The 26,383-nt window shown below is 38.7% G+C and overlaps 1 protein-coding gene across 1 annotated transcript; it reads left to right on the top strand.

Annotated features, from left to right (window-relative positions):
- The first annotated feature begins 9,224 nt into the window (after window positions 1–9,224).
- On the top strand, window positions 9,225–23,803 carry LOC120777744 (zinc finger protein sens). Its single transcript, XM_040109237.1, has 4 exons — window positions 9,225–9,542; window positions 10,792–11,999; window positions 21,206–21,356; window positions 22,805–23,803. The coding sequence occupies exons 1-4, from the start codon at window positions 9,371–9,373 to the stop codon at window positions 23,020–23,022; spliced, it is 1,749 nt and encodes a 582-aa protein (XP_039965171.1). The 5' UTR covers window positions 9,225–9,370; the 3' UTR covers window positions 23,023–23,803.
- The last annotated feature ends 2,580 nt before the right edge of the window (window positions 23,804–26,383 follow it).

Genomic DNA, 26,383 nt, shown 5'->3' with positions numbered 1-26,383 from the left:
GCAGCTGGTAGATATGTGAGTGTTTAAAAACTTTATAAGAGTTTGGCACTTTTCTGGTTTTCGCTTAGAGCCAGCTTTTTAAGTCGCTGCCAAGTTGTCTGCTGTAATTAAATGCGATATTCAGTGACTTATTTGCTACCTTTTATGGGAAAGCGTTAATTTCATTGGGATATGTTGTCGCTGTGCGCAGTATTTGCCGGGTTGCATTTTTCAAATCAGCAAAGTATTTGCCAACATGCCTACAAGCATTGCTGTTATTTGTGGGCATTAATGCGCGTGAATGTATGCTAAGCGCGCTGATTACCGCTGCTGACCCTTGAGGTGTCACTAGTTTAACTGTAGCTGCGCCCTGCGTACATCTTTACGCAGAGGTTGGTAACACTTAGAGTGGCAAAACGAGCTTAGAAGGAGCGGAGATGGATGATTTGACTATTTTTGAACAAATTTAACTAACTGATTTAATAGACAGAAGAGAGTGTTGGAACCTGATCTGATTACTAACTAGTCGCTGCCTGGTAGCGACACACGACGGCAGAATGGAGCTGACAGATCGAGAAAACTAGGAAATGTCTAGAACAAAGCACCAGAGAAGCAATGGGGCATCTCTTGTGCACTTGTCCTGCGTTGGCATGATTACGCTGTAAGCATCTGCGGTTTCCAGGGTATGATATAGGTAGTAAGTATCGATAATGACGGCGCAGAGTCTCTTAAAATTCGCGTCAAGCTAAGGCATCCCAAAGCTTGATTACTCCTCATGGTCCTACCAACTGCACTCTATCTGATATAGCGTGATATAGCGTGGCTTATTGGTCTACCAGATTAACCTAATCTAACCTAAAGACAATTTCTGGATATTTTTTTTTATTCTTTTGACCGCTAAATATTTTGACTATTTCAACTGAGATATCGATCTGAAATTTGGCGAACGTGCTTTTCCTTCCAAGAAATTGCACATCGGACGGCATCGGAGCCGTCGATATTGGACTACTATAGCATATAACTATCATGCAAACGGAACTATCGGCATTAAGTCCTTGTATGGAAAACTTTTTTATTTGACAAGATTATAGCATCCGAAGAAAAAGTTCAGGTCGAACTGCTAAGGCATATAGCTGTGATACAAAGTGAAAGATCCAAAACATAGAAAATTCTTTATCTTCACGAAATTTGGCATGGATAAGTATTCAATACATAAGGTGACCTCCCGGGAACGTAGCTGTGCCTGGCCAGTGCTTAGCTGACTGTCGCACCGCGATGTGATTTAAAAGTCGTGCGATGACTTCAGGACAGCTGGCTGCCGGCTGGCTCTATATAAGAAACGCAGGCAGCGTGCCTGGCCAGTGCTTAGCTGACTGTCGCGTCGCGATGTGATGTGATTTCAAAGTCGTGCGGTGACTTCAGAGAAGCTGGCTGCCAGCTGGCTCTATATAAGAAACGCAGGCACCGTGCCTGGCCAGTGCTTAGCTGACTGTCGCGCCGCGATGTGATTTAAAGTCGTGCGGTGACTTCAGGACAGCTGGCTGCCGGCTCTATATAAGAAGCACAAGCACCGTGCCTGCCCAGTGTTGGGTGACTGTAGCGCGCGATGTGATGTGATTTAAAGTCGTGCGCGATGTGATTTAAAAGTAAAAGTCGTGCGGTGACTTCAGGACAGCTGGCTGCCGGCTCTATATAAGAAGCACAAGCACCGTGCCTGCCCAGTGGTTGGGTGACTGTAGCGTCGCGATGTGATGTGATTTCAAAGTCGTGCGGTGACTTCAGAGAAGCTGGCTGCCAGCTGGCTCTATATAAGAAACGCAGGCACCGTGCCTGGCCAGTGCTTAGCTGACTGTCGCGCCGCGATGTGATTTAAAAGTCGTGCGGTGACTTCAGGACAGCTGGCTGCCGGCTCTATATAAGAAGCACAAGCACCGTGCCTGCCCAGTGCTTGGGTGACTGTAGCGTCGCGATGTGATTTAAAAGTCGTGCGGTGACTTCAGGACAGCTGGCTGCCGGCTGGCTCTATATAAGAAACGCAGGCACCGTGCCTGGCCAGTGCTTAGCTGACTGTCGCGCCGCGATGTGATTTAAAAGTCGTGCGGTGACTTCAGGACAGCTGGCTGCCGGCTCTATATAAGAAGCACAAGCACCATGCCTGCCCAGTGCTTAGGTGACTGTAGCGTCGCAATGTGATGTGATTTCAAAGTCGTGCGGTGACTTCAGAAAAGCTGGCTGCCAGCTAGCTCTATATAAGAAACGCAGGCACCATGCCGCTTAGTGCTTAGCTGACTGTCGCGCCGCGATGTGATTTAAAAGTCGTGCGGTGACTTCAGGACAGCTGGCTGCCGGCTCTATATAAGAAGCACAAGCACCGTGCCTGCCCAGTGCTTGGGTGACTGTAGCGTCGCGATGTGATGTGATTTCAAAGTCGTGCGGTGACTTCAGAGAAGCTGGCTGCCAGCTAGCTCTATATAATAAACGCATACACCGTTTCTGGCTTGTCGCGCCGCGATGTGATGTGATTTAAAAGTCGTGCGGTGACTTCAGGACAGCTGGCTGCCAGCTGGCTCTATATAAGAAACGCAAGCACCGTGCCTGCCCAGTGCTTAGGGGACTGTCGCGTCGCGATGTAATGTGATTTCAAAGTCGAGCGGTGACTTCAAAGAAGCTGGCTGCCAGCTTCTTCTATATAAGAAACGCAGGCACCGTGCCTGGCCAGTGCTTAAGTGACTGTCGCACCGTAACTTCAGAGAAGCTGCCGTATGCAAAATGAACAATCGAAATCATGTCTTTGTCCGATCAAAATCCAATTCTTGTATGGAAAGCTTATTTATTTGATAAGAGATCGTAACCAAAATTGGCATGGAGTAATATCTGAAGGAATGGTATATTCTGCGAACGTATTTTTTTAATCCGACCACTATAGCATATATGTAGCTGTCATACAGAATGAACGATAAAAATCAAACTCTTTTATATGACGAGCTATCTTAACGAAATTTAGCATGATTTTTTTCTTAAAGAAACGTTACAATCTCCAAAAAATGGATCGGTATATTATTTCTTAGAGCTGTCATACAAATTGAACGATCAAATTCATGTCGTTCATGGGAAACTTTTTTATGTGACGAGTTATCTTCACGAAATTTGGCACTCTACAATTTCACGGAGATTGTTCAGATCAGATATGGCATATAGCTGTCATACAAACTTAACGATACAAATCAAGTTCTTGTATGAAATCTTTTGTATTTTCGAAAGTCATAGCTTCGGTGCAACTGTAGTTAACGGGTTTTCTTGTTTTTTGTTTTTCTCAAGTCGAAACATATCGCACAAATACTCCTACAACTGTCGGTTAAGGTTTTTCCATAAACACAATAATAAATACAGATTTAAGCGCCAAGCTACCACACCACCTCACAACTGTGGTGAATAAGCGAAATGAGTGCAACAAAACCAACGCCGCAGCGCTTGACTAACAAAGTGTGAGAAGTATACGCCCCACCAAGCCAGCTGGCTAGCCAATCGCGGCGCGGCAAAAAGGCACTAATGCAAAAACAACAACAAAGGCAATAGAGCGCCGTGAGCAGGCACGCGCAGATAAAGCAGCCGCAACCAAAGTGTGATGGCATTTTTGTTTGTTATTTATCCGAGCCAACGTTATTTGCTTGTTGTTATTGTTGCGTTTGTGTGAAGTTATGGGTTTTGACGATGGCGGCGCTAGTGTGACTGTTGAAGTGATTGCGCTCGTGAGAGTTAGCGGTGTCAAACGCGCAAAAGGCAAATGGTGATTTTATGGCGCCGAAAGCAACAATGAAAAGTTACAAAATAAAAAGTAAAAAGAAAACAACAAATTTTCAACGCAAAATTTCAAAGGAATTTGCAATTAGTAGATAACGCGCTAGATTAAATTAGTATAAGCTGTTTTGCTGAAATTTCAATTGTTAACTATATTTTTTGTATTATTTTTCCTTTATTCATTGCGCGTTCTCTGCGCTGTTGGCTTGACTTTTTAGCAACACAACAACGACATTGTTGACTGCTTATTTTGGCGGCAGCATACGGTGAGTCCGTTACAAAAATTACGATGGTAGCTTATCGCCAGCAAACTCAAGCTGCCTGTCGCACGCGCTAGCTAGCGAAGAGCGCGTCCCTAACCCCTAACATAAACTGGCTGACATTCGTCAGTCACATTGCTATTTTGGCGTTTTTACCGCAAACACCCTCATCATTGTGTCAGTGTAAATGCCCTTTCGTTATACTACAAATATACACATGTGTATGTGTGTATGCCTATGACCCCTCATGTGTAACTGAAGGCGCGCTTTTTCCACCAACCAGTTGCCCCGATAAGGCAATATAAAATTGTAATTGCAGGCACACTTCACATAGTCGAGTGATAAAACAAAAATCGCTCTAGCGCAACATCTTCAACCGAAGGGTGCACACACACATCTATACATATAAATAGGTGCTCATGCATGTGCGGCATGTATGGCAGGGAAAATGCCAAGTAGCAGTAGGGAAAGTGTGCCAAGGAAGCGTGCCTGGCACCCGCCTATCTTTTATTTCCCATAGCCAAACGCTGCCCTCTGCAAGTAGTTCGCCTTTTCCTTGGCCATTAAGACCCGCATGTCTATACGGCTATAAGAAAACCACTTACAGCCGTCGTACTAAGACTCACTTCCTTCTACACATTCATAGAAATTAACATGCTGCCACATGTTCGTGAAAAATTGGCGCGAAAATGCCACGGAAGTGCCACATATCCTTGCCACAGCTTGGACTTTTCAGCTCTTACCACTTCAGCGCCGCCTTGCTACCAAAAATACGTTACAAGTTATTCAAATGCGCGCAACCAGCATAATTTTGACTAGTTTATAATGCATTGTATGCGAGATCATTAGAATTTTCCCTTTAATTGTACGTTTACCTACAACTGCGTTAGTTTTATCGCTGACTGTTCGAGTGAAACAGGTGGAGCAGGTGTCTTCCGTTCTGCGCCTCTTTATATTGGCGCTCATTAGAATAATTTATTTTCTATTTGTGTAAAGTTTAATGGACACAATCGGAATGACGAAGTAAGAAATGGTAGCACGGAGCTGTGCTGCTCTTCAAAATGAAAACAAAAAACCATCCGATAGGTCCGATATGAGACATGAACTAAACAATATCTTTAAACATTAGACCCACATATGTTAGTAAAGCAGCACTATCACCAATATAGTGCGCGATTTATGTCGTTTTTACATAAATTTCTTAGTATGAGTATAAGTAAGCGCACCAACTTGTCTCACGTAATTTAACCAACTCCGTTCAACCGAACGCTCTTATTGAACATCTAGTTAAGATTATGGTCAATTCTTACAGCGACCTCTCTTAAATAAAACACCGATCTGTTGTGGTACCTAAAACTCCTATATAACAGATCACAACACCCTCACAATGATTTGAGCCACTCACAAAGGTATTGAGACGGCAAATGTGAGTTTCGGCCTTGTCTCCATATTTTCGCCGAAGTTAAGACTAACAAATGATTCAACCTCGGTCTCGCAAAGGCTAGAGAATGGAGACGAAAATCGCTGGATGTTTCCATACAATTGTGACAACTTTCACCAGGCTTTGAGACTTTCACAAATTATTTATTAATAATGCCAGTTTCAGCCTTGTCTTCTTATTTTCACCGAAGGTAAAACTGTCAGATGATTTAAGCTCAGTCTTACAAAGGCTGGAGAACGGAGGCGAAAATGGCTGGATGTTTCCATACAATTTTGGCAGCCTTCACAAGTCTTTGAGCCTCTCACAAATTAATTAATAATAATAGATATTTTGGTCTTGTTTCCTTATTTTCACCGAAGGTAAAAAACTGATTCAAGCTCAGTCTTACAAAAGCTGGAGAACGGAGGCGAAAATGGCTGGATGCTTCAATAAAACTTTGACAACTTGCTTTCAACAAGATTTTTAGCCTGACCGCCTGATTGCCTATTGCACAAAGTCGGAACATATACGATTGCTGCAAATGAACTTAACTAAGGACATCTGTAAAGGAGCTTAAGGTGTAAACTAAGTAATAACCCCCAATATGTATACGCGAAGTAGTCCCTCAGTTTTTGAGTTTTTTCGATTTTTTCAAATTTCGGGACGAGACAAGACAAGTAAATCAGTATAGGGTTTGGGCAAGCTCCTAAAGACTTTTCGAAACAAAGCTTCATATATATAATTTTATTTATTATATTTTTAGTACATATGTATGTACATACACTTAAAAATGGGTTTTTCATAGCGACTCTACAAAAGTAGACCGATAGGGACAAAAAAACGACGCCATATTTTTTCCGCTTTTCACATTTCTGTTTAGTAAGGTTTGCCATTTCATTATAGAAAGATATGCGATCCAACAAAAAGTCGAAATTATTTAAATTAACTACCGAAATTCGGAGTCAATAGCCTCAACTTTAAGAGCGCTACGTGAATTTATGGTCGTCATAATCGTCTTATCAGATCAACAATCAAGCGTCTAGTGAAAAAATTTGAATCCACTGGCACAGTACAAAATGTTCCCGTGCCAGTGAGACAGAGAAGTGAACATAGTGTCGAGAATATTGCTGCCGCTGGCGCATCAATTGAGGAAGACCCGACTCAGTCTCTCACACGTCGTTCTCAAGCGTTGGGCTTCTCTGTGACGTCGTTGTGTTGAATTTTGTGAAAAGATCTTGGCCTACAATCCTACAAAATCAAATTGACGCAATAACTGGAGCCGCTTGATCACTAGAATCGTCCTATGTTCGTGAACCGGGCTGAGCAGCAATTTGAAAATCATGCGGATTTTTATCGAAAAATCATCTTCAGCGATGAGACTCACCATAATAGGCAGGCAGCAATCCACACGTACTCCATGAATCAACATTGCATCCTGTAAAATTACGGTTTGGTGTGATTTATGGGCTGGCAGCGTCATTGGGCCGTACTTCTTCCGTGATGATCAAGACCGGCACTTCACATACTGTGAATGGGAATCGCTACCGCTCAATGATAACCGAATATTTTTGGCCCGAATTGGATGATATGTACTTGGACAATATGTGGTTCCAACACGACGGCACCACAAGCCAGACGGCAAATGTCACAATCGATTTATTGAAACCCAAATTTGGTGAACGTGTTATCTTACGAAATGGTCCAGTCAATTGGCCGCCTCGTTCATGCGATTTGACGCCATTAGACTATTTCCTGTGTGGCTAAGTCAACTCAATGGGCTTTGCCAATAAGTCAACGACGATTAATGAACTTCGTACGAATATCGAACGTGAAAATGCAGCAGTATCGGCCGACTTAAGCTTAAAAACCGTCGAAAATTGGGTTCAGCGTCTGGACTTCCATACATAATAGCATCAAATGTACCTTCACAGGAATAAAAAAACTTCTTTTGTAGCGCTCTTGTTGAAAAAACCCGTTATATACATATGTACATATCTCTAAAATAACATATTTTCGAAATAATCAATAAAAAATCAAATTTGACTTCTAGTCATTACAGGAAACTAACGATCCCATGAGCTGAATCAACTACAAATTGTTTGGCTTAGTCAGCAACAAATGCAAAGGAGTCGAAACCAACACACCCGCATGCTTATTACAAGGAAATTCGGGGAAATCTACACGCAAGCGTACAACGGTGCAACCATAATGGCGGCGCAGGGGGTGAGCACACACGCTTGCTGCCTTGTTAAAAGCGACAAACGAACGTTTACATCTACGAAAACGCGCAACAGCCGTCAGAAACAGTTGTTGCAGCAGCACAAACAAAAAATCCAAGAATTGTTGCAGCAACAAAAACGAAAACGGTACATGTAGTGGCAACTAACTGCAACGGCAGCGCAGGCAATGCACCGCCAATCCGCGAGCATACACCAATTAGTAGTGGTAAGCGCGTGCTGGCTATAAAATCAGCAACAACAACAATGTTTACATGTCAGCGCAACAAGAACAACGGCAGATAACTGTGCGTGCTGTGCTGTGACCCTTGCGGCAGGACAGGGCTGCAAGGCAACAACAAGCAGCGCAATAAAGCAGCTCCAAGCCAAATTAGAGCGCAAATGAGATGAAAAGGTGAAAACGTTAACTGCGCCGACGCCAGCAGATAACAGACGGCGTTGACACAACAACATTTACGTGGACGTACGAGTACAAATTACGGTTGCGCAGCCCTTATAGGTGAAATGTGCCGCTGCGTGCCGTTTTGATTCAATGTGCGGCTTTATAGGTGACCTCATATGAGGTATGTACATCTATGTATGCATGTGTGTAAGTATCTAGTAAGTATGGATGTATAACTGTATGTATGTATTTTTGTTACGTTTACAGCATGCTTTGCTTTTGTTATTGCTTTGTCGTGTGCTGCAATTTGCTTTAGTACGATTTTTTAAGCTTGAAAATCAACCACTTCAACGCCATCAAGTCACCACTAAGAGCGCAGCGCATTTTATGCTCCACACCACTACACTTACGCAAATACACATGCGCACAAGTACATGTTGGCAAATAACTTTACGGTCATCCCTACAGTGTTAGCCAGCAACCACCACCGTCGCTGGCTGACTGATGTGTATGTGTGTGATAAGCAACAACAAGCACTACAGCCACCAACTGGCGTACAAACGCCGTCAAAGAGCCAACCAGCTAACAAACGCTCTTACCAACACCAACGCAACTCTCAGCCAGCTTGAAAACAGTCTCAGTCAAGTCAGTGACGGGCTACGCGATTGGGCTCTGGGTCTGGTCGTAGGCAGCCAACGAGTGAAGATTCAGTCAGGTGCCAAGCACCGTGCAACACGGACGTGTGTTCAAGTGGTTAACTAAACAATAAATAAATGACAATACGACAAAAGTTTGTACAAAGTGCATGGCAAATAATATTGTGTAAAAGTGCTTGCTTAATAAAACCGTTAAGTCGCAATTCGTGCAGACGCGCCGTGTGAAAATAGCAGAGAAATCAAAGACTGCTGCAACAGCTAAATACATACAAGTGATTTAAACGAGAAAAATATTATTAAAAATATAATAATAATTAGAAAAAAAAATATATAATTAAAAATAATAATTAAAAAATTAATAATTAAAAAAATATAAAAAAATATAATTAAAAAAATTATTTAAAAAAAAGTTATTAAAAAAATTAATCAAAAGAAATTAACTGTTTTTGTTTGCTGAAATATTTTCGTTATAATTGTGCTACATAATTAACGTGAACTTTCGCCACACCACAAAAGCTGCGCAAACAAACGTTTGAGCAATCAGTAGCGCATAAAAATAAATTTCAGATTTCGTTTAAAAATAAATTACAGATTTCGCACAAAATTTTCAAAAAAGATTAACAAAAAATATAGACAACATGAATCACCTGTCGCCACCGCTAACGCCGCATTCACAAAAACCAGCACAATCGCCTTCGCTGGCCGCCTTTGCCAATTCGGCGCTGGATGTGAATCTCGGCTCTACGAAGAGCTGGCTACAAAACGCATCGGCATTTAATTCCGTCATCGCGTCGGCGCAGAAATTGAATAGTAAGTCAAGCTGAAAGATGAAACAAACACTTTTATATAAAATAAAAATGAGGAAAAATCAAAACGAAACAAATTTATGTGAAATTAGAAAAAACTTTTTTTATTTTTTGAAAAATTTGATTGAAAACAACATTTATACTTATAAACCAAAATTGTGAAAACGATTAAAAAATAGAAATTTTTTTTCCTGAGAAATTTGTTTGAGAAACCCTATTTTATGAACTAAGATTAAGGAAAAAGGATCGAAAAATTAAAAAAAATGGAGAAATTTGTTTGAAAAAACCCTTTTATATAAACAAAAATTTGTGGAAAATAATAAAATTGAGGAACTTGTATTTAATTTTTCAGAAATTTATTTGAAACACCCTTTTATATAACCTAAAATTGTGGATAAGTATTAAAATTAGATTTTTTTAAAATTTTTTTTTAAATATTTTTACAAATTTACTTGAAAACGTCTTTTATGTAAACTAAAATTGTGGTAAAAATCAAATAAAAAAAGATATTTTAATTTTTTGAGAAATTTTTATGGAAAAATTATCAAAATCTTTACCATTCTGCCATTCCGTGCTCATATATAATATTAACTACCGACGATTTAAGTTATTCATTATTCAAAACTAAGCTTTTGATTGATATTTTGGTAGTTAAAACATATAAAAAGTAATTATATAAGATTTGACCAACTCTGATTGTTTAAAGTAAGGACAAAAACCATTAAAGCTTTTTCAAATTTTTTTTCCAATTTTTGTTGTATTGAGTTTTTAAAAATTTCTAAATAACTTTATATTATTCACATTTTCAAAAGTTCTAAATAATTTTAATGTTTTCAATACCAAAATTAATATTTCGAAATTCCATTTAGTAGTAATACTCATATTTGGTGGTTCTGTTACTTGATTGAAATCTAATTATATGATATTTAAGCAACTCTGACTTTTTATAGCAAGGACAAAAACCATTAACAGTATTTGGTGTTTTGAGTTTTCGAAATTTTTTTACATTTTTTGTTGTATTGAATTTTTCAAAATTTCTAAATATTTTCATTATTACTCACATTTTCAAAGCTTTTAAATAGTTTTAATATTTTCGAAGGAAAAATTATTACATTGGAGGTTACATTCTTTAATTACCTATGTTATGCTCCTCATTAAATAAAAATAAAATTAAACTTACTTTTCTTATATTCTCCATTTAAAAAAATAATTAATTGCTCAAACAATTTTTATTTCATTTCTACCACCCACAGATCTTCCCTTTCCCTACAACTCGCTCTTCTACTCCAGCGTTTTATGGCCACAATTTCTACTCTCCTCCACCACAACAGCGCTCGGCACGCCCACCACACCAACCACGCCCCACTCACCCACATCGTTCATAAACAATCGCGACTATTCGCTCACACCCGAAAAGGATCAGGAGAACGCACAGCTGCCACCACAGCCCGATGCCAGCCACAGTGAGGATATGCCGCTGAATCTGTCACTGAAACAAGCAACTTGCCTGAAACAGTTGACGCGCTACCAACACGTCGCACAAAAAGACGAAAGCAGCGGTGAATCTGAGCTAAACGCCTGCACGCCTGCAAGCGTTGACATTGTCAGCACGCCGCCGCCACTGCGCGCTGTCAATCTCAAAGTCAACGCCAACAGCGAGCAAACCGCGCTCAACAAATTGGAGCCGCGTTCACCGACGAAACGGCGCTCGCACGGCACGATCATCTGGTCGCCGGCGAGTATGTGCGAGCAAACGGAAGCGCGCGAATGCGCAGCCGCCAATACGGATTACAGCGGCACATATGCCGTCGATCCGATTGTGCGTAAATTTAAGTACGAACGACGCGCCAGCTATCCGCGACGCTTGAACGGTGATATCGCGCTGCAATCGCCACTCTCCTCCACCGCCGCGTTGGCCACACAATTCAATGCGGCCGCCGTAGCCGCTGCTGCACGCGCGCAGGAGCTGAAAGCGGCCAATTTGGAGATGGAAGTCGCACAACAACAAATCTATGCGCATCGCAATGCCTTCATGGCCGGCCTGGCGACAGGCAACAATTTCGAAATGTTGCAAGCGCACCTCAAGGAGCTGCAGAATCGCGCTGATGCCTTTGTGCAGAATAATAACAACAACAATAACAACAACGAGCATGCAATGCGCAGACGAAATACCAGTCGGCTGGACAGAGGTGGCAGCTACGATAGCCACGATGACGGTATGGAGCACATGAAAACGGAAGAAGATGTGGATATGACAGAGGAAGCGAGCCGTTACTCGCTAAATAATTCGGCTTCAATGCATGAGCAGCAGCAGCAACAACAGTTGCAACATTATGTTGCACAACAACAGCAACAGCATCCGGACTCGACCGCGATCATTAGCGCAGCAGATGTTCATCAACGCTCATACAGTTGCAGCAGTGAGGGTGAGAGCGAGAAGCGGGGGACGCGCAACTTTCAGGTAAGGGTTTTTTTGGCAAGCAATCTTGGTGTAAGGCAACGAAGTGTTTAAAATTTGATAATAAGAAATGAAAAATGAGGAATTGATTGGCAGTATGTGTGGAAGTGCGTGAGTTTGTTGAAAGGACTTTGATTAATGTGGTCAGCTGTGAGCGGCGATCATAAAATGCACTTACTACAGTAGGGATAGGCGCGTTCAGTAGGAAGAATATACTATTGTAATGCGTGAGAACTAGCTGAAATCTAAGCAAAGTATGACCTACAGGTATATTTGCAGTACCATTGAGTTTTATGTTGCCGAGTTTGACTGCTAAAGTCTAAAGACTGAAATCTTCCCAAAAATAGCAAGCAACAAAAAAACCTTGCATAGTCAGTCGCACACTGCAATTAATTAAGTAATTGCGTGATTTTTCTTAAGTTGAAATAGTTAACCCACTTATTTAAGCACGGAAATGTCATACAAAGTAGTAAATCATATAACTGAAGGACCTTCGACATTATATGACAAACAACAAGTAACCCTTAGGCCACACGCTTTTATTAAGCTATTCATTATTGTTGCAAAAACAAAAGCGAAACACCAAAAATATTGAAAAATATTGAGCAATTAACACGCATAGCGACACTTAGTTAAAGTACCCGCGCTTGAAGTGCACAAACCCTTGGGTCACCTGACCGACTTGCACACAAACACACAATGCAATGTTCGTTTGCTAGATAGCGCCTATTTATTGCAATCGCCGTTGTATACTCGTTTAATTTGCCTAAAAGGCATCGATTTCGTAATATACCATGTGTCCACTTCAATTATTGTTCAATATGTCAATAATGCGGTTGGAAGCGCGTCACCTTTCCAACCGACACAATTGTACAAACTTACATACTTACAAACAAACAAATTGCATATGCATTGGTGTGCGTAGTGTTTGCCACGATTTGTGTCACGATATTAAACAATTAAACGTGTACAAAAATGATTTTGTCTGCAGGGGAGGGGGCAATAAGGAAGCAAGCTCATTTTGCTAACAAAATTTAAGTGCTGGAGGGACTTTTGGTATACATTTCTAATACGCTGGCATACTGATTGTTTCAATCAAATGCAATTATAACTACTCCCCCACCCTTGCAATTTAAGTAATTTAATGAAGGGTGTTTTTTTGGACATGTGGTTTACTGGTAGAAATAAAACGCATATAATTTATTGTTGAGATCCAGAGTTTGGTTATATTATAAAGATAAGTGATCTCAATTATGTTTTAAAAATGATTACTGGCAAGTGACCGCCGTTAGGTCAAAGCACGCAGCTAGGATTTCATGCATAAAAGCCCCACAATTAGAGGCTAGCCTTACTGAAGCCAAAGAGATCACAATATCTCTTGCGATCGATCTTGAGCCAAAAGGCTTTTGGGATAGCGCATATATCGATGGTGACCAAGCTATCTAGTTAGTTAGTCTAGTTATCTAGTAGTTGAACATAAGATCATACGGGAATACTGACCCACTTCCATTCAAACGATAGGTGTTTTAGGGTGACTTTCTTTGCTCCTCTTGCTTTCCATACCCACCTGTCTTATCACAAAGCCACTCGACGTTATTAATAACGAGGTTAGGCAGTCCTTGACCAACTCTCAACGCACTGTTAATGAGTTAAAGGCTAGTACTGACGCTCTGTTGTCTGAAGACCAGCTGAAACAACGAAAACAGAAATAAAACAATTAAGCAGATTTGTGTAAGTTCGCGAACAGTTTCCTTCCAATCTTGTTGGAACCAAAGGTCGCCCACATCAACAACCGCTACTTCAGTCAATAAAGTCAATAATAATGGCTCTATAGTGTTCCTCATTAAAATATGAACCAATGATTTCCTCTGTCCACTGAGCACACCAAACAGAGACTGTATGAGTATGTAACGGCGTCCCAAGAATGGCTTGTGAATTGTCATCACTACAAATGCGACTATTTTGCATTTTAACGTACCCCTTCAACCAAAAGTGATCTTCATCGCTAACGAAATTGTCTTGCTACAATCAGCTTCGGCGACCATCTCTTTTTGGGCTCATTCACTGAACGTGCGACGCGCTTGTTGGTCGTTCGGCTTCAATTCTTGCACGTGTTAAATTTTGTAAGACCGAAAACCAAGTTCCTTCCGTAAAATCTTCCATAAAGTGGTTGGATACAGCTCTAACTGTTGTGGGCGTTGGTGGATGGACTCCTTAGGGTTCCTTTTCTTCAGTGCGTACTGTACGGCGAATATGCATTATCCATTAAAATAAACATGGTGCAAACCCGATTCATAATTCTCAAATTACCGACTCTGCTAAGTGATTATGCGTTGTTCCATAGTAAGTCTCTCCATTCTGAACTGGCAAGCCAAAATGGGTATAAAACAAGTAGCCGCTGTCAAAAAGACCAAGTCCAAAAGAAAGTATTGCCCCATTGTAAACCACACCTCTAAAAAAACACCCGTCAGCTTTTCGTTGACTCGTTGTTCTTGGTGGGTTGTATTGTCACTATTAAACCACTGTTCGATGAAAACAGCACTAATCTTCGACTTTTTCGACGCTTATTCAATTACTTTGCGTAATTTCCAACACTTTGCACCCACTACCGTCATTTATTTGCTTTATTTCATTTGTGTCATTCGCGCGTCCTTCTTCGGTTTGTTGATATTTTATGATGATCCTTGCAGTGCTTGAGTTTTATGTTAATTTTCAATTTACTTAATTTGTCTGCATTGCGTGTCCGTACAATTCACGCGCTGACCCCTCACTTTCACCGCTCATGTCAGCGCTTGGCAAATGTTTGGTCGCGCACTTTATTTACCCACTGTCCTCTGGCTGTTTGCGGTGGTAAATTCCTGTCTTAATTATTTATTTGTAGTAATTATGATTAGTAAGTGTTTCGACTTTCGCAGTGTTGAGTATTTAATGAAACGATTTTAGGGTTGGAGGCGCAGCTGGAAAGGGGTTAGCTATGGACTATAGCAGCACGCTTCCTCTGCCTTCGTACCTTCGCACGAGTTTGTGCGCATTGGAAATGCTTTTGATTGGCACAATCAGAAATTTAGATGACACAGTTTACAATAATGTCAGGTGTCAGGTCGAAGAAATTGCGGTTTGTTTGCGTAACGTCGCTGTATTTCAAATGAGTTGTACTGAGTTAGTAAACATAAGATATTAGGAAGCTGAAAACTATATTGCTGAGTTTAATTTTTGTCAATAATAGCATAAATACTGCATTATTTAGTATAATTATAACTTTTAACTTATCTAATGTGTAGGAATTATCAGAGAGCTGAGAGTTTAAGGAAGTGAGAGTGTTTGTGAAAGAAGGCTCAAATTTTATACCCAGAATAAGATATATTAAGTTTACGACGAAGTTTTTAACAGCCAGAAGAAAGTGTCAGAGATCCTATAAAGTTTAAATGATCAGCATGATGAGCTGAGTCGATTTAGCCATATCTGTCTGCTTGTCTATATATACGCGAACTAGTTCCTCAGTTTTTGAGATATCGATCTGAAATTTTACACAATCTCTTATCTTCTTAATTAGCTGCTCATTTGTTAGAATAGCCGATATCGGATCACTATAGCATATAGCTGCCGTACAAACGGAGCGTTCAAAAACATGTCCTTGTAGGGAAAACTTTTACATTTGACATGATATCTCCACGAAATTCGACATGCAATATTATCTAAGGCAATTATACAATCTTCGTAGAAATTGTTCTGATCAGACCACTATAGCATATATGTATGTAGCTACCATGCAAATGGAACGATCGAAATCCTGTCTTTGTAGGAATAACTTTTTTATTTGTAAAGATATCGTCACAAAATTTGGTACAGAATTTTATTCAAAGCATTGCTTCAATCTCTGAGGAAATTGTTGAAATCGGATTACTATAGTGTATGGCTGCCATACAAACTGAACGATCAAAAACATGTTCTTAGAGAGAAAACTTTTACATTTGACAAGATATCTTCACGAATTTCGGCACAGGTTATTAGTCAAAGCATTGTTACAATCTCCGAAGAAATTGTTCTTATCGGACTACTATAGAATATAGTTGTCATACCAACGGAACGTTCAAAAACATGTCCTTGTATGGACAATTTTTTTATTTATAACGATATCGTCACGAAATTCAGCACAGATTATTAACAAATTCAACCCTACAATCTCTCAAGAATTGTTCCGATCGGACTTGTACGGAAAAATGTTTTATTTGTAGAGGCGTCGTCATACAATTTTGCATGAATTATTATCTAAAGCAATGATACAACCTCCAAAGAAATTGTTCAGTAGGACCTCTATAGCATATAGCTCCCATACATACTGATCGATCAAAATCAAGATAAACATCTTTCTGTACACTTTTATGCCATGAGAAATGCGACTGTGAAGGGTATTTTAGTTACCGTGCAGTCACAGTAGGAGATTTTTATTATTTATCTCTCTACTGCTAAATTCTCAGCAATTATCTAAAATTTTTTTCTTCTGTGTAGGATATAAAGCCAGCTTTTCAATGTTTCTATTGTTTCCTTCATGTATGTACCTACATACTTATATACATATGTACCATATATATATACAATACATCTGTTTACACATGCATTTTCTTTAGAATTACATAAAGCACTCATAATCATTTCACCTCCGATTAAGCATAATTGTCAATATGGCACGGCGCACGACCGTTCAGTAACGTTTAACACGTATGATCGCCTAAATGCGTTACAAAGTGTCAAATTGCAATTACTATGTGATCACACATATATATTTTTTTATACTTTAGAAGCACCTACTTATATGTATATTATATATTACAAACATATACGTTGCTTGTTGTTTTTTTGGCATTGCATTCACAATTTTGTTGTGTCCATAAGGCTTTTATTGCAACCCGATACGCTTGAAGGGCTTCGTCCTTAGCGCTGACAGGCGTTCTTAACGGCGTTCACTATCGCTTTTTGCTCATGCTTACGCTCTTACCTTTCTTCGTTGCTGTCGCTCACTCTCTCTCTTTTTGTCTTGCAAGCAAGACATGTTGTGTTAACAGCAATATCGAGCCGCAGCAGATGGTCGTGTGGCGTTTAATAAGCGTTTTTTTATTGATCATTTCGGCGTCATGACGGTTGTAAGGATTTTTATTAAGAAAAAATTGGTTTTTGTGAGTTTATAAGTGTATGTTTTCTGTTTTCTTGTTCTTTTTTTGTTTTCTTTTTTTTCTTTTTTTTTTTGAGCGTTTCAAAACTGTTTACATCTGTTGTTACAGCGCTTGCGCGCTCAGTGATCAGTGGGTGGCCTGCGCGCAACAAATTCGAAAAAATATGCCTTGCGCGCGGCACTCAACTGGAAACTCTGCCTTATGGCTGGCACACTTTTTTCCAACATCTTTATACTTGCTAGAATTTTTATAAAATTTTTTACCAGCAGCTGAAAATACGCGAGCAGTAACTCGAGTGCAGCCTTTGCATTTTGTTGTATATACATACATACATATGTACCGGCGCTGAATCAGCGCTTTCTTCAGCTTTGACTCACCTCGACGAATCAAAGGTAACAAAATCTAGTGCCGTACCCCAGTTAGGGGTTTTCTCCAGCTCATTTGCATGCATAGCGGCATTTGGCTGGCGAATCCAACTTCCGTTTGCGCTTCCTAACCGCGGTCGCGCCCGCGCAAAGCAACTTGAGCGCTGCCAGTGTCAGCTCGTAGCAAAGCTGCGCAACAATTGTCGCTAATTAGCCAAACAGTTATATAGCTAAGTATATACATATATTCATGTACGCATGCATATGTATTCTTTACAAGTCACACATACACAAACGCAAATTGCAACAACAAAGGCGCGCGATCGTCAATAATAAGGCAAAGTGAAAACACAAAGGCGACACTTGTGTAATAAGCAATCAATAAATGCAAGAGTACGGACATGGTTTGACACACACATGCATGGTTTGTCAGCAACATGCGTGCAACAACAATAACAATGGCGATGTTTCATATTTTTGTACCAAAAATAACTGCGCAAACAGACACCAGAGACGCTAGAGCCGCCTGCATACATTTTCCTTTTCAAACGCAAATACACACACACACACTTAGTACATACATACATATGTATTTATATCGTACCTACTTACTTGTATGCATGTATCTAGTCTACGTAAATCCCGCTTCAGCGCTCAATAGTAGGCAAACAATCAAACAACACGCGCATTGCAGCGGCTAACTGTCGCAGCAAACACTTGTGTCAAGCTCTCTAGACGAGCGTTGCCAGCCTGCGCGCAGACAGGCAGCAACAAAGCTTATGAAATATGTTACTGTTCTGCTCAAACGTCTACTGTTATTTGCAGAATAGTAATTAATCTTTAAGAAATATATGCTTTATGTGTGTGTGTGTGTGTGATCGGTTGCTTGCTTAACTTTTGACGCCCTAGAACGTCCACGAACCCATCGTTTGGGTTCACGTTGCACGACAAACTGTATCAACATTCGACACTGTGTCTGATTTCATTTCAGCGCACACTACTTTGTGGGGATTTTTATTGAAATTTGTCTACTTTTAATGCAAATATTTAGTTGCGTTAAGAGAAAAAGCAAGAGACTGTGGAAATAGAGGCTATTTTAAAATAGAATAAAACTGCAAATATTTGTAGGGTTATGTGCACAAATAGGTTTGGCTGGTGAGATATTTTGGCAGTAAACAAGCTGTTGTTTTGTTTCATAAATACTTATATATTTATATATGTCTGCACGTGTGATTTTTTCACTTTTATGAAATCAGCAAAAAGGGTTTCGAAAATAATTTTTTTAAAATTTTTGATTTCTTGAAAATCAGCGAAAAGGTTTTCAAAGGCGAAAAAATGTTCGAATTTTTTATTTACATATATGTATGTATGTAATCTGTGAAAATTTTTTCGAGCTCGAATTTGATTTTTTTTTTTTATTTTTACAAAATAAGCCTAACGGTTTTCGGATTTTTTATACTTTTATGAAATTAGGAAAAAAGGTATTTATTTTTTAGAATTCAGTTTCTAAAAAAACATTTTATAAAATCAGCGAAAATGCTTCCGAAAGATTTTTTTTTTGCTTTTAAGAAATCAACGATAAAGTTTTAGATTTTTCGTTTATGACATCAACAAAAGTGTTTTCGAATTTTTTTTGATTTAAAAAACGTTTTCCATTTTCTTAATTCTCTTTAATTTAGCAAAAAAGTTTCTAAAATTTTGTTTTTATAAAATCAAAAAAGTCAAAAAAAAAAAATATTTTCCAAAGTTTTCGTTTTATTTTATGAATTCAGCGAAAAGTTTTTTAGTTTTCAAAATTTTCAATTGTTTTTTATTTTTGTGAAATCAGTGAAAAAAACAACGAAAAAGTTTTCGGAATTTGCTTTATTAGAAAAAAAAATTAAAAACCGAAAAGGTGTTTTGTTTTATTTAAAAAAAAATCAAAAAAAAAATTTCGGTTTTGTTTTTTTTTAATGTGGTAAACTTACTTGTTTTTACGAAATCCCCGAAATAGTTTCAGAAATTTGTTTTATTTAAAAAAAAAGATAACCGAAAAAATTTTCGAAATTTGTTATATTTTTAAAATAATGAATGAAAACATTTTTGAATATTTTTTTATATCTGTGGAATCAGCCAAAATAGTTTCGAAATTTTTTACATATACATATGTATATGTATTTTTGAAATAGGCGAACAAGTTTTCAATTTATTTCGTTATTTTTTTGAAATCAGCGAAACATTTTTCGAAAGTTCTTATTTATTTTTTTTTTTTTTGAAAGCATTTTTCATTTTTTTGCAAATATTAAATATTTCGAAGATTTTCGAAGATTTTGAAACACATATAATTTTAAAAGACGCTCGTCCATTAGTTTAATTATAATTTTAAATTTTTCAATTTCAAATCATTACACTTGGAATATTACGCCAGTTGAGCACGTCTCCAAACTTGATTACTTAAACAAAAACAAACACTCAGCACTACCATTCTCAACTGAGTAAATTAAAGCACCTATTTTCTCAAAAACTTTCAAAATATTTGCACAATTGTATCTAATTACGCGACCCGGTATTAAAAAAAAAAACGAAGTGTGAATCGTTCAAAACAACTCAAACTCAATTTGTAAACTATGTGAACCAACGAGTGTTTTCGCCTCACCTCCCAAACACTATGCTGCCTTTAAGCGTGTATTTTTCGAACACCTACGTAAATATCTCAGGCTTGAGTGTATGTACATATGTACATATGTTTAAATGATTAGTTGAATACGATCTTCATTTGATTTGTTATTGCTGTTACATTCTTTACTAAACTTCGTATTTGTATAGCTGTTTTATACGAACCCATTCGAACTCGAGCTGAAACATTATAGATGCACGGAAAATCATTCACATGATTTGTGATGTTTGAAACAGTGCCATTGTAAGCATTGTTGACGCATTGGAATGGGGGCACGTAGTACAGGTGTAGTGGAAGAGTAAAAATAACGTGTAACAAGTGCTGTGCGCGAGTAGTTATAGTTTTTTTTTAACGTCATTACAAATTCGAAACAAGAAAAAACGTTAGCTTTTGTTCCAGCGAAGCTATAATATCCTTAGTAAAATCAAAAAATTGCATAAGTGCTAGATTTTGAGCGATCAGTTTGTATGGCAGCTATGTGCTATAGTGGTCCGTTTTTCGGAGATTGTACTGCTACTTAAGATAATATTACGTGTAAAATTTCGTGCAGATATCTCATTAAATGAAAAAGTTTTCTATACAAAGACATGGTTTTGATCAGTCGATTTGTATGGTATGTAGCTATGTGCTATAGTGCAACGAACGGAACAATTTCTTCGGAGCTTGTATCATTGCTTGAGAAAACTTTTCGTGTCAAATTTCGTGAAAATATTTCAACTGCTTCAACCGATTTGAAAGATTTCTTCAGAGATTATACTACTACCTAGTACAATTCTTTGCGTAAAATAAGATGAAGATATGTGGTCAAATAAAAAAGTTTTCCATGCAAATTTATAATTTTAAACGTCCACATATACAGACAGTAAGACGAGTAGGTTTCATTTCGTTGTTATTAGCGCTTATTTCAATATTTCTATTATAGAAAAATTAATTTTTTCAAACGTTTTTGATCAATATTGATTGTATACTATTTACAATAATTTTTTAATTTTAAATTTATTTATTTATTTTTTGCAGTGTAAGCAATGCGGCAAATCCTTTAAGCGTTCGTCGACATTGTCCACACATTTGTTGATCCACAGCGACACAAGGCCTTATCCATGTCAATATTGCGGCAAGCGTTTCCATCAAAAATCCGACATGAAGAAGCACACATACATACATACAGGTAGGTTAATTAACATAATGAATAAATAAGTTAAATCTCACTGCTTGGAAATTTTTCAAAATGTCTATTCTTTCGACATCATATTAAAAATCAAATATTTTCAACTTTAAAGTAAACAGTAAAGTATTTAGTGGCGATATACCATAACATATGGCCAGAATGACTGCGCGAACAAAGCTGGTCTTATCAACGCATTCTATCAGCTATTAGTTCGTGCAACAAACAGTTTTATTAAGCGCACAATTGTCGAAACAGGGTGCTTAAATGATCAGCTTGTTGAGCTATGCCGTCTGTATATACGCGAACTAATACCTCAGTTTTTGAGCTGTCACTTCCTTTTCCTCCCCAGAAATTTTTGTGATATCGATCTGAAATTTTGCACACGTTCTTTTATCTTCAAGTAGCTACTTATTTGTTGAAAAACTTTTTTATTTAATGAGATATCTTCAAGAAATTTGAAAGTTATTGTCTAAAACCGCAATGTAATCTCCGAAGAAATTTTCTAGATCGGTTCACTAAAGCATATAGCTGCCATTCAACGGAATTAACAAAATTAAGTTCTTGTAAGAAAAACTTTTTTATTTGATGAGATATCTTCACAAAACTTAGCGTGGCTTTTAACTAAAGACAGCGCTTTTATCTCTGAAGAAATTGTTTAGATCGGTCAACTATAACATATAGCTGCCATACAAACTGAACGATGAAAATTATGTCTTTGTATGAAAAACTTTTTTATTGGTTGAAATATCTTCAGGAAACTTGATACGAAGAGTTATCTCAGGCAGTGACACAATCTCCGAGGAAATCGTTCAGATCGGCCCACTATAGCATATAGCTGCCAAACAAACTGACCGATAATACAAGCATATTGCAACACCTTATAAAACTGCAGTTTGCACTTGTGCACCAGCAAAAGTCAATTTTTAGCACCCTCGATATCTCACCTGCTGTATATATACAAATGTGTGTGATAAAGCGTGTCACGTGCCACTCCATCGAACAATGTTGTCACCACTTTGCCAACAATTAAATCACACGGTCATGCGTTTGCACACACATGCATATATCTATATACTTACATATATATATTAATGCATGCCGCCGTTATCTGATTTAATTTTACTAATTGCGTGATTTTGTTGCAGAAGTGTAAAATCGTTTGTTGCAACGCGCGCCCTTCGTTCTGGTGTCCTGGCAATAGAGATATTTATACACCTGCGTTAGTTGCATTACATGAGTTTCTCTACAAATGCGCTTCAACGCAATAACGCCAAAGTGATTAATATTCTTAATTGCTGCGTCCTTAAGGTCCACTTTGGCCACACTTGCCACCCCTCCAACCACACTTTATATATGTACATATACTCGACGGTCACAAAGTGATTTTATTTTTAATTAATTTATTGATCGCTTGCTTATTTTTTTCGTATTTTCTTGCATTTTTACAGGTGAAAAGCCACACAAATGCACCGTTTGCCTGAAAGCTTTCAGTCAAAGCTCCAATCTCATCACACACATGCGCAAACACACCGGCTACAAGCCCTTCGGCTGCGGCCTCTGCGATCAATCGTTTCAACGCAAGGTCGACCTGCGTCGCCACCGCGAGAGTCGGCACGAGGAGCCATTGGCGCCGGTGAAGATGGAGGTGAGCAGCAGCAGTTGCTGAAGACACGCCTATGGACCGTTAACGGTCCAGCGCTATAACGAGACTGGTAGTTTTGTGTTTACGCCGCAGCGCTGGGATACCTTATGGATCGGTTAGCTGTGTGTGAGCTCGAATTAAAAGTATGACTAAGCGAATTTTAGACGACATATATATGTATATATAAATAAATATATATATATATATATATATAAATCGATTGCATATGCTTGCTCTGCCGCAGTTGTATGTGTGACTTTTGTGGGCATCGAGGAACAATTAGGTTTAGTACGCACGTCAAGTATTGTGTGGTCCCAGTTGGTCTGTTTAAAATACTAAGTCGTTTAAGCCAAAGTTTTCTGCACACTATTTTATTTATTAAGTCGTTGCAGTACATAAGTTTTATATAAGAAATACTTGTAATGAAACTTTTCTAAGCCAGTGAATGTGTGTCGGTGTGTTGATATAGCCTTTGATAAGCTAAGTATTTAAGTGTTGGCCTTAAGCAAATAAGTACAGAATTAGAAAAAAGTAAAATTAATTTAATAATTAGTGTTAAGGAAATTGACTTGTATTCGTTTGTTTGTTAATTGGACTATTTCTGCTCACTTATTGTTGCTCAAATCATTGAAAATTTTACTTATAACAAATCGTCACTTAGAATGCCAAAAAACAATGTATCATCGAACTCTTCGAAATAGAGTTTTTTACTTACTTCGAAATAGTATTTTTATTATCATAAACTTTTAAGCCTCCGCTGGGAAGATGTAACCAACATATAACCACTTTATAACCAAAAGGTGAGTGTATGATAACCAATATTTAACCATTTTATAACCAAAACTCAAATTTCGTTTCAATTTGAGTGCTTTCTTTCATATCGTTTTTCCTTCGCCTGTAAACTGATGAAAAGTGTTGTTACGTTATTTTGAATTTTAGGTGACGAAGTACTAGTAATAACTGTAAATACAGTTTTGTAGCATTTTGGACATTTTTCTAACATTTGGCCTTATTATGTAATATTAAAACAAAATTTTGTTATTTACAACGCAGCTAAATATACCAAAGAACTAATTTAATTATTTAAGTTAGAGTAAATAATTTAAATTATTACTAAATTTAATTAAAAATCGCTAGATTTTAGAAATTTATCAAAAACTTATTTTAAACGTTTTTCATGCTTAACTTTCTAAAGTAGTTTAAGGCCTTATCAGTTAATATATTTTAGCTAATTTAATTTTGTAGCCTAAGTATTATGCATAATTTTGCCTTAATTAAAACCTATTTATTTTATAAAGAATTTTGAAAAAAATAAATAAATGTGAAAAAATTCGAAAAGTTCGATTTTACTTATTTTGTTAACCGGAAATGCAATTTTATGAATGGACCAGTGAGAAGCCTGTGAAAATGGTAAAAAGTGAAAGAATTGCATCTTCTTCTTCTTTATTGGCGTAGACACCGCTTACGTGATTATAGCCGAGTTTACAACAGCGGGCCAGTCGTTCTTCCTGCTCTGTTTGGCACCAATTGGAGATTCCAAACATATTAAGGTCTTCTCCACCTGGTCTTTCCAACGGAGTGGAGGACTTCCTCTTCCTCTGCTTCCTCCGGAGGGTACTGCGCCGAATACTTTCAGAACTGGATTGTTTTTATCCATTCGGATAACATGACCTAGCTGCTGTCTCTTAATTCGCTGAACTATGTCAATGTCGTCGTATATCGCGTACAGCTCATCGTTCCATCGAATGCGATATTGGCCGTGGCCAATGCGCAAAGGACCATAAATCTTTCGCAGAACCTTTCTCTCGAAAACTCGTAACATCGACGCATCAGATGTCACTGCACCATAAGCAGGACGGGATGATGAGTAACTTGTAGAGTATGTTCTTTGTTCAAGAGGGGACTTCTCAACTGCCTACTCAGCCCGAAGAATTAAGCCACACTGTTAAGGTCGAATCAGTTTGTTGACGAAGAGCTTCAGTCTTTCACACAGTTCGCTCAATAGAACCGTTTATGAGTTGTTGAGGAGGCTTACCCCACGGTAGTTGACGCAGATTGTGTGTTCTCCCTTTTTGTGGATCAGCCAAAGCATACTTAAGTTGTAATCGTCGGGCATGATTCCGTCCGACCATATTCTACGAAGAAGCTGATGCATGCTCCTTATCAGTTCTTCGCCGCCGTGTTTGAACAACTCGGCCGACAATCCATCGGCCTCCGCCGCCTTGTTGTTCTTCAGACGTGTAATTGCTATTCGAACTTCGTCATGGTCGGGCAATGGAACGTCTGCTCCATCATCATCGATTGGGGACACGTGTTCGCCATCTTCTGATGTTTTGCATTCACTGCCATTCAGCAGACTGGAGATATGTTCCCCCCAAAATTTCAGTATGCTCTGGGCATCAGTTACTAAATCACTTTTGGGGTTCTACAATAGTATACTCCGGTCTTAAAATCTTCTGTCAATCGCCGCTTCTTTTTGTGGAGCTTTCGACCATTACCTCTGTCGGCCAACTTGCCCAACTCTTCATACTCACGCATTTCGGCCTCTCTCCTTTTTTTGTCTGCAAATGCGTCTCGCTTCCCTCTTCAGCTCTCGGTATCTATCTCATCCCGCATGTGTTGTGGTCGATTGTAACGTTACGAGGTAGGCAGTCTGTTTACTCTTGACTACGACACGCACTCCTCATCTTACCAGCTGTTCTTTTTACCTTTTCCAAAAACCAAGGGTTTCATTTGCAGTTGTACGTAAGGAGCTTGAAATGCCGTTTCACAGTTCCCTTATACCGAGTTTCTGATGTGTGCTCTCAGAGAGCAGGAGTGCAAGTCGAGTAGAAAATCGATCGGCTGTTGCGATGCAGCTTTTCGACGTCGAACGTTCCTTGAGTTTGTTGACGTGCGTTTTTGCTGCTCAGAGGGGGGTGCGTATCTTTGACGCACGTCTAAAACACTGGAGACGTGTCTTCCGTCTAGCACAATATGATCTATCTCGTTGGTGGCTTTTGGATCCGGAGACAGCAGATAACTTTATGAAATTTCTGTGCTGGAATCTAGTACCCATATTTCGGGCCCCGGCGAAGTCGATCAACCTCACAAAGCTCTAAACTATCTACTAATAAAATATGCTCCGAAAGTTGCACTTTTTCTATTCGATATGGCTTGAATGCTACAAAAATTATTTCGACCTTCGTTTGTTCTTACTTTTCCCGCAACTTTTCGGTGAGTCCTTATGAAATTCAATACTAAATAATTTAACAACAAATTAAGTACAAATTACCAACGCCAGCCGATCGATCGAACGAGCTTCGTCAAACCTGATTTCAGCGAAAATTGTTCGAGTTAATAATTTTCAGTATTTTGCGACAATTTTGACGGCATCAGAGTAGCC

Source organism: Bactrocera tryoni, chromosome 5 (genome assembly GCF_016617805.1).
Source record: "Bactrocera tryoni isolate S06 chromosome 5, CSIRO_BtryS06_freeze2, whole genome shotgun sequence".
NCBI classification, from domain to species: Eukaryota; Metazoa; Arthropoda; class Insecta; order Diptera; family Tephritidae; genus Bactrocera; species Bactrocera tryoni.
Note: the sequence above shows the minus strand (reverse complement) of the source record. Positions and strands in the feature narration are given on the sequence as shown.

Bases quoted from the DNA above. Each gene is read 5' to 3' on its own strand.
- LOC120777744 (XM_040109237.1), top strand. From the start codon at position 9,371: ATGAATCACCTGTCGCCACCGCTAACGCCGCATTCACAAAAACCAGCA. The intron at 9,543-10,791 runs GTAAGTCAAGCT...TACCACCCACAG, and splicing joins GTCGGCGCAGAAATTGAATA to ATCTTCCCTTTCCCTACAAC. The intron at 21,357-22,804 runs GTAGGTTAATTA...GCATTTTTACAG, and splicing joins GCACACATACATACATACAG to GTGAAAAGCCACACAAATGC.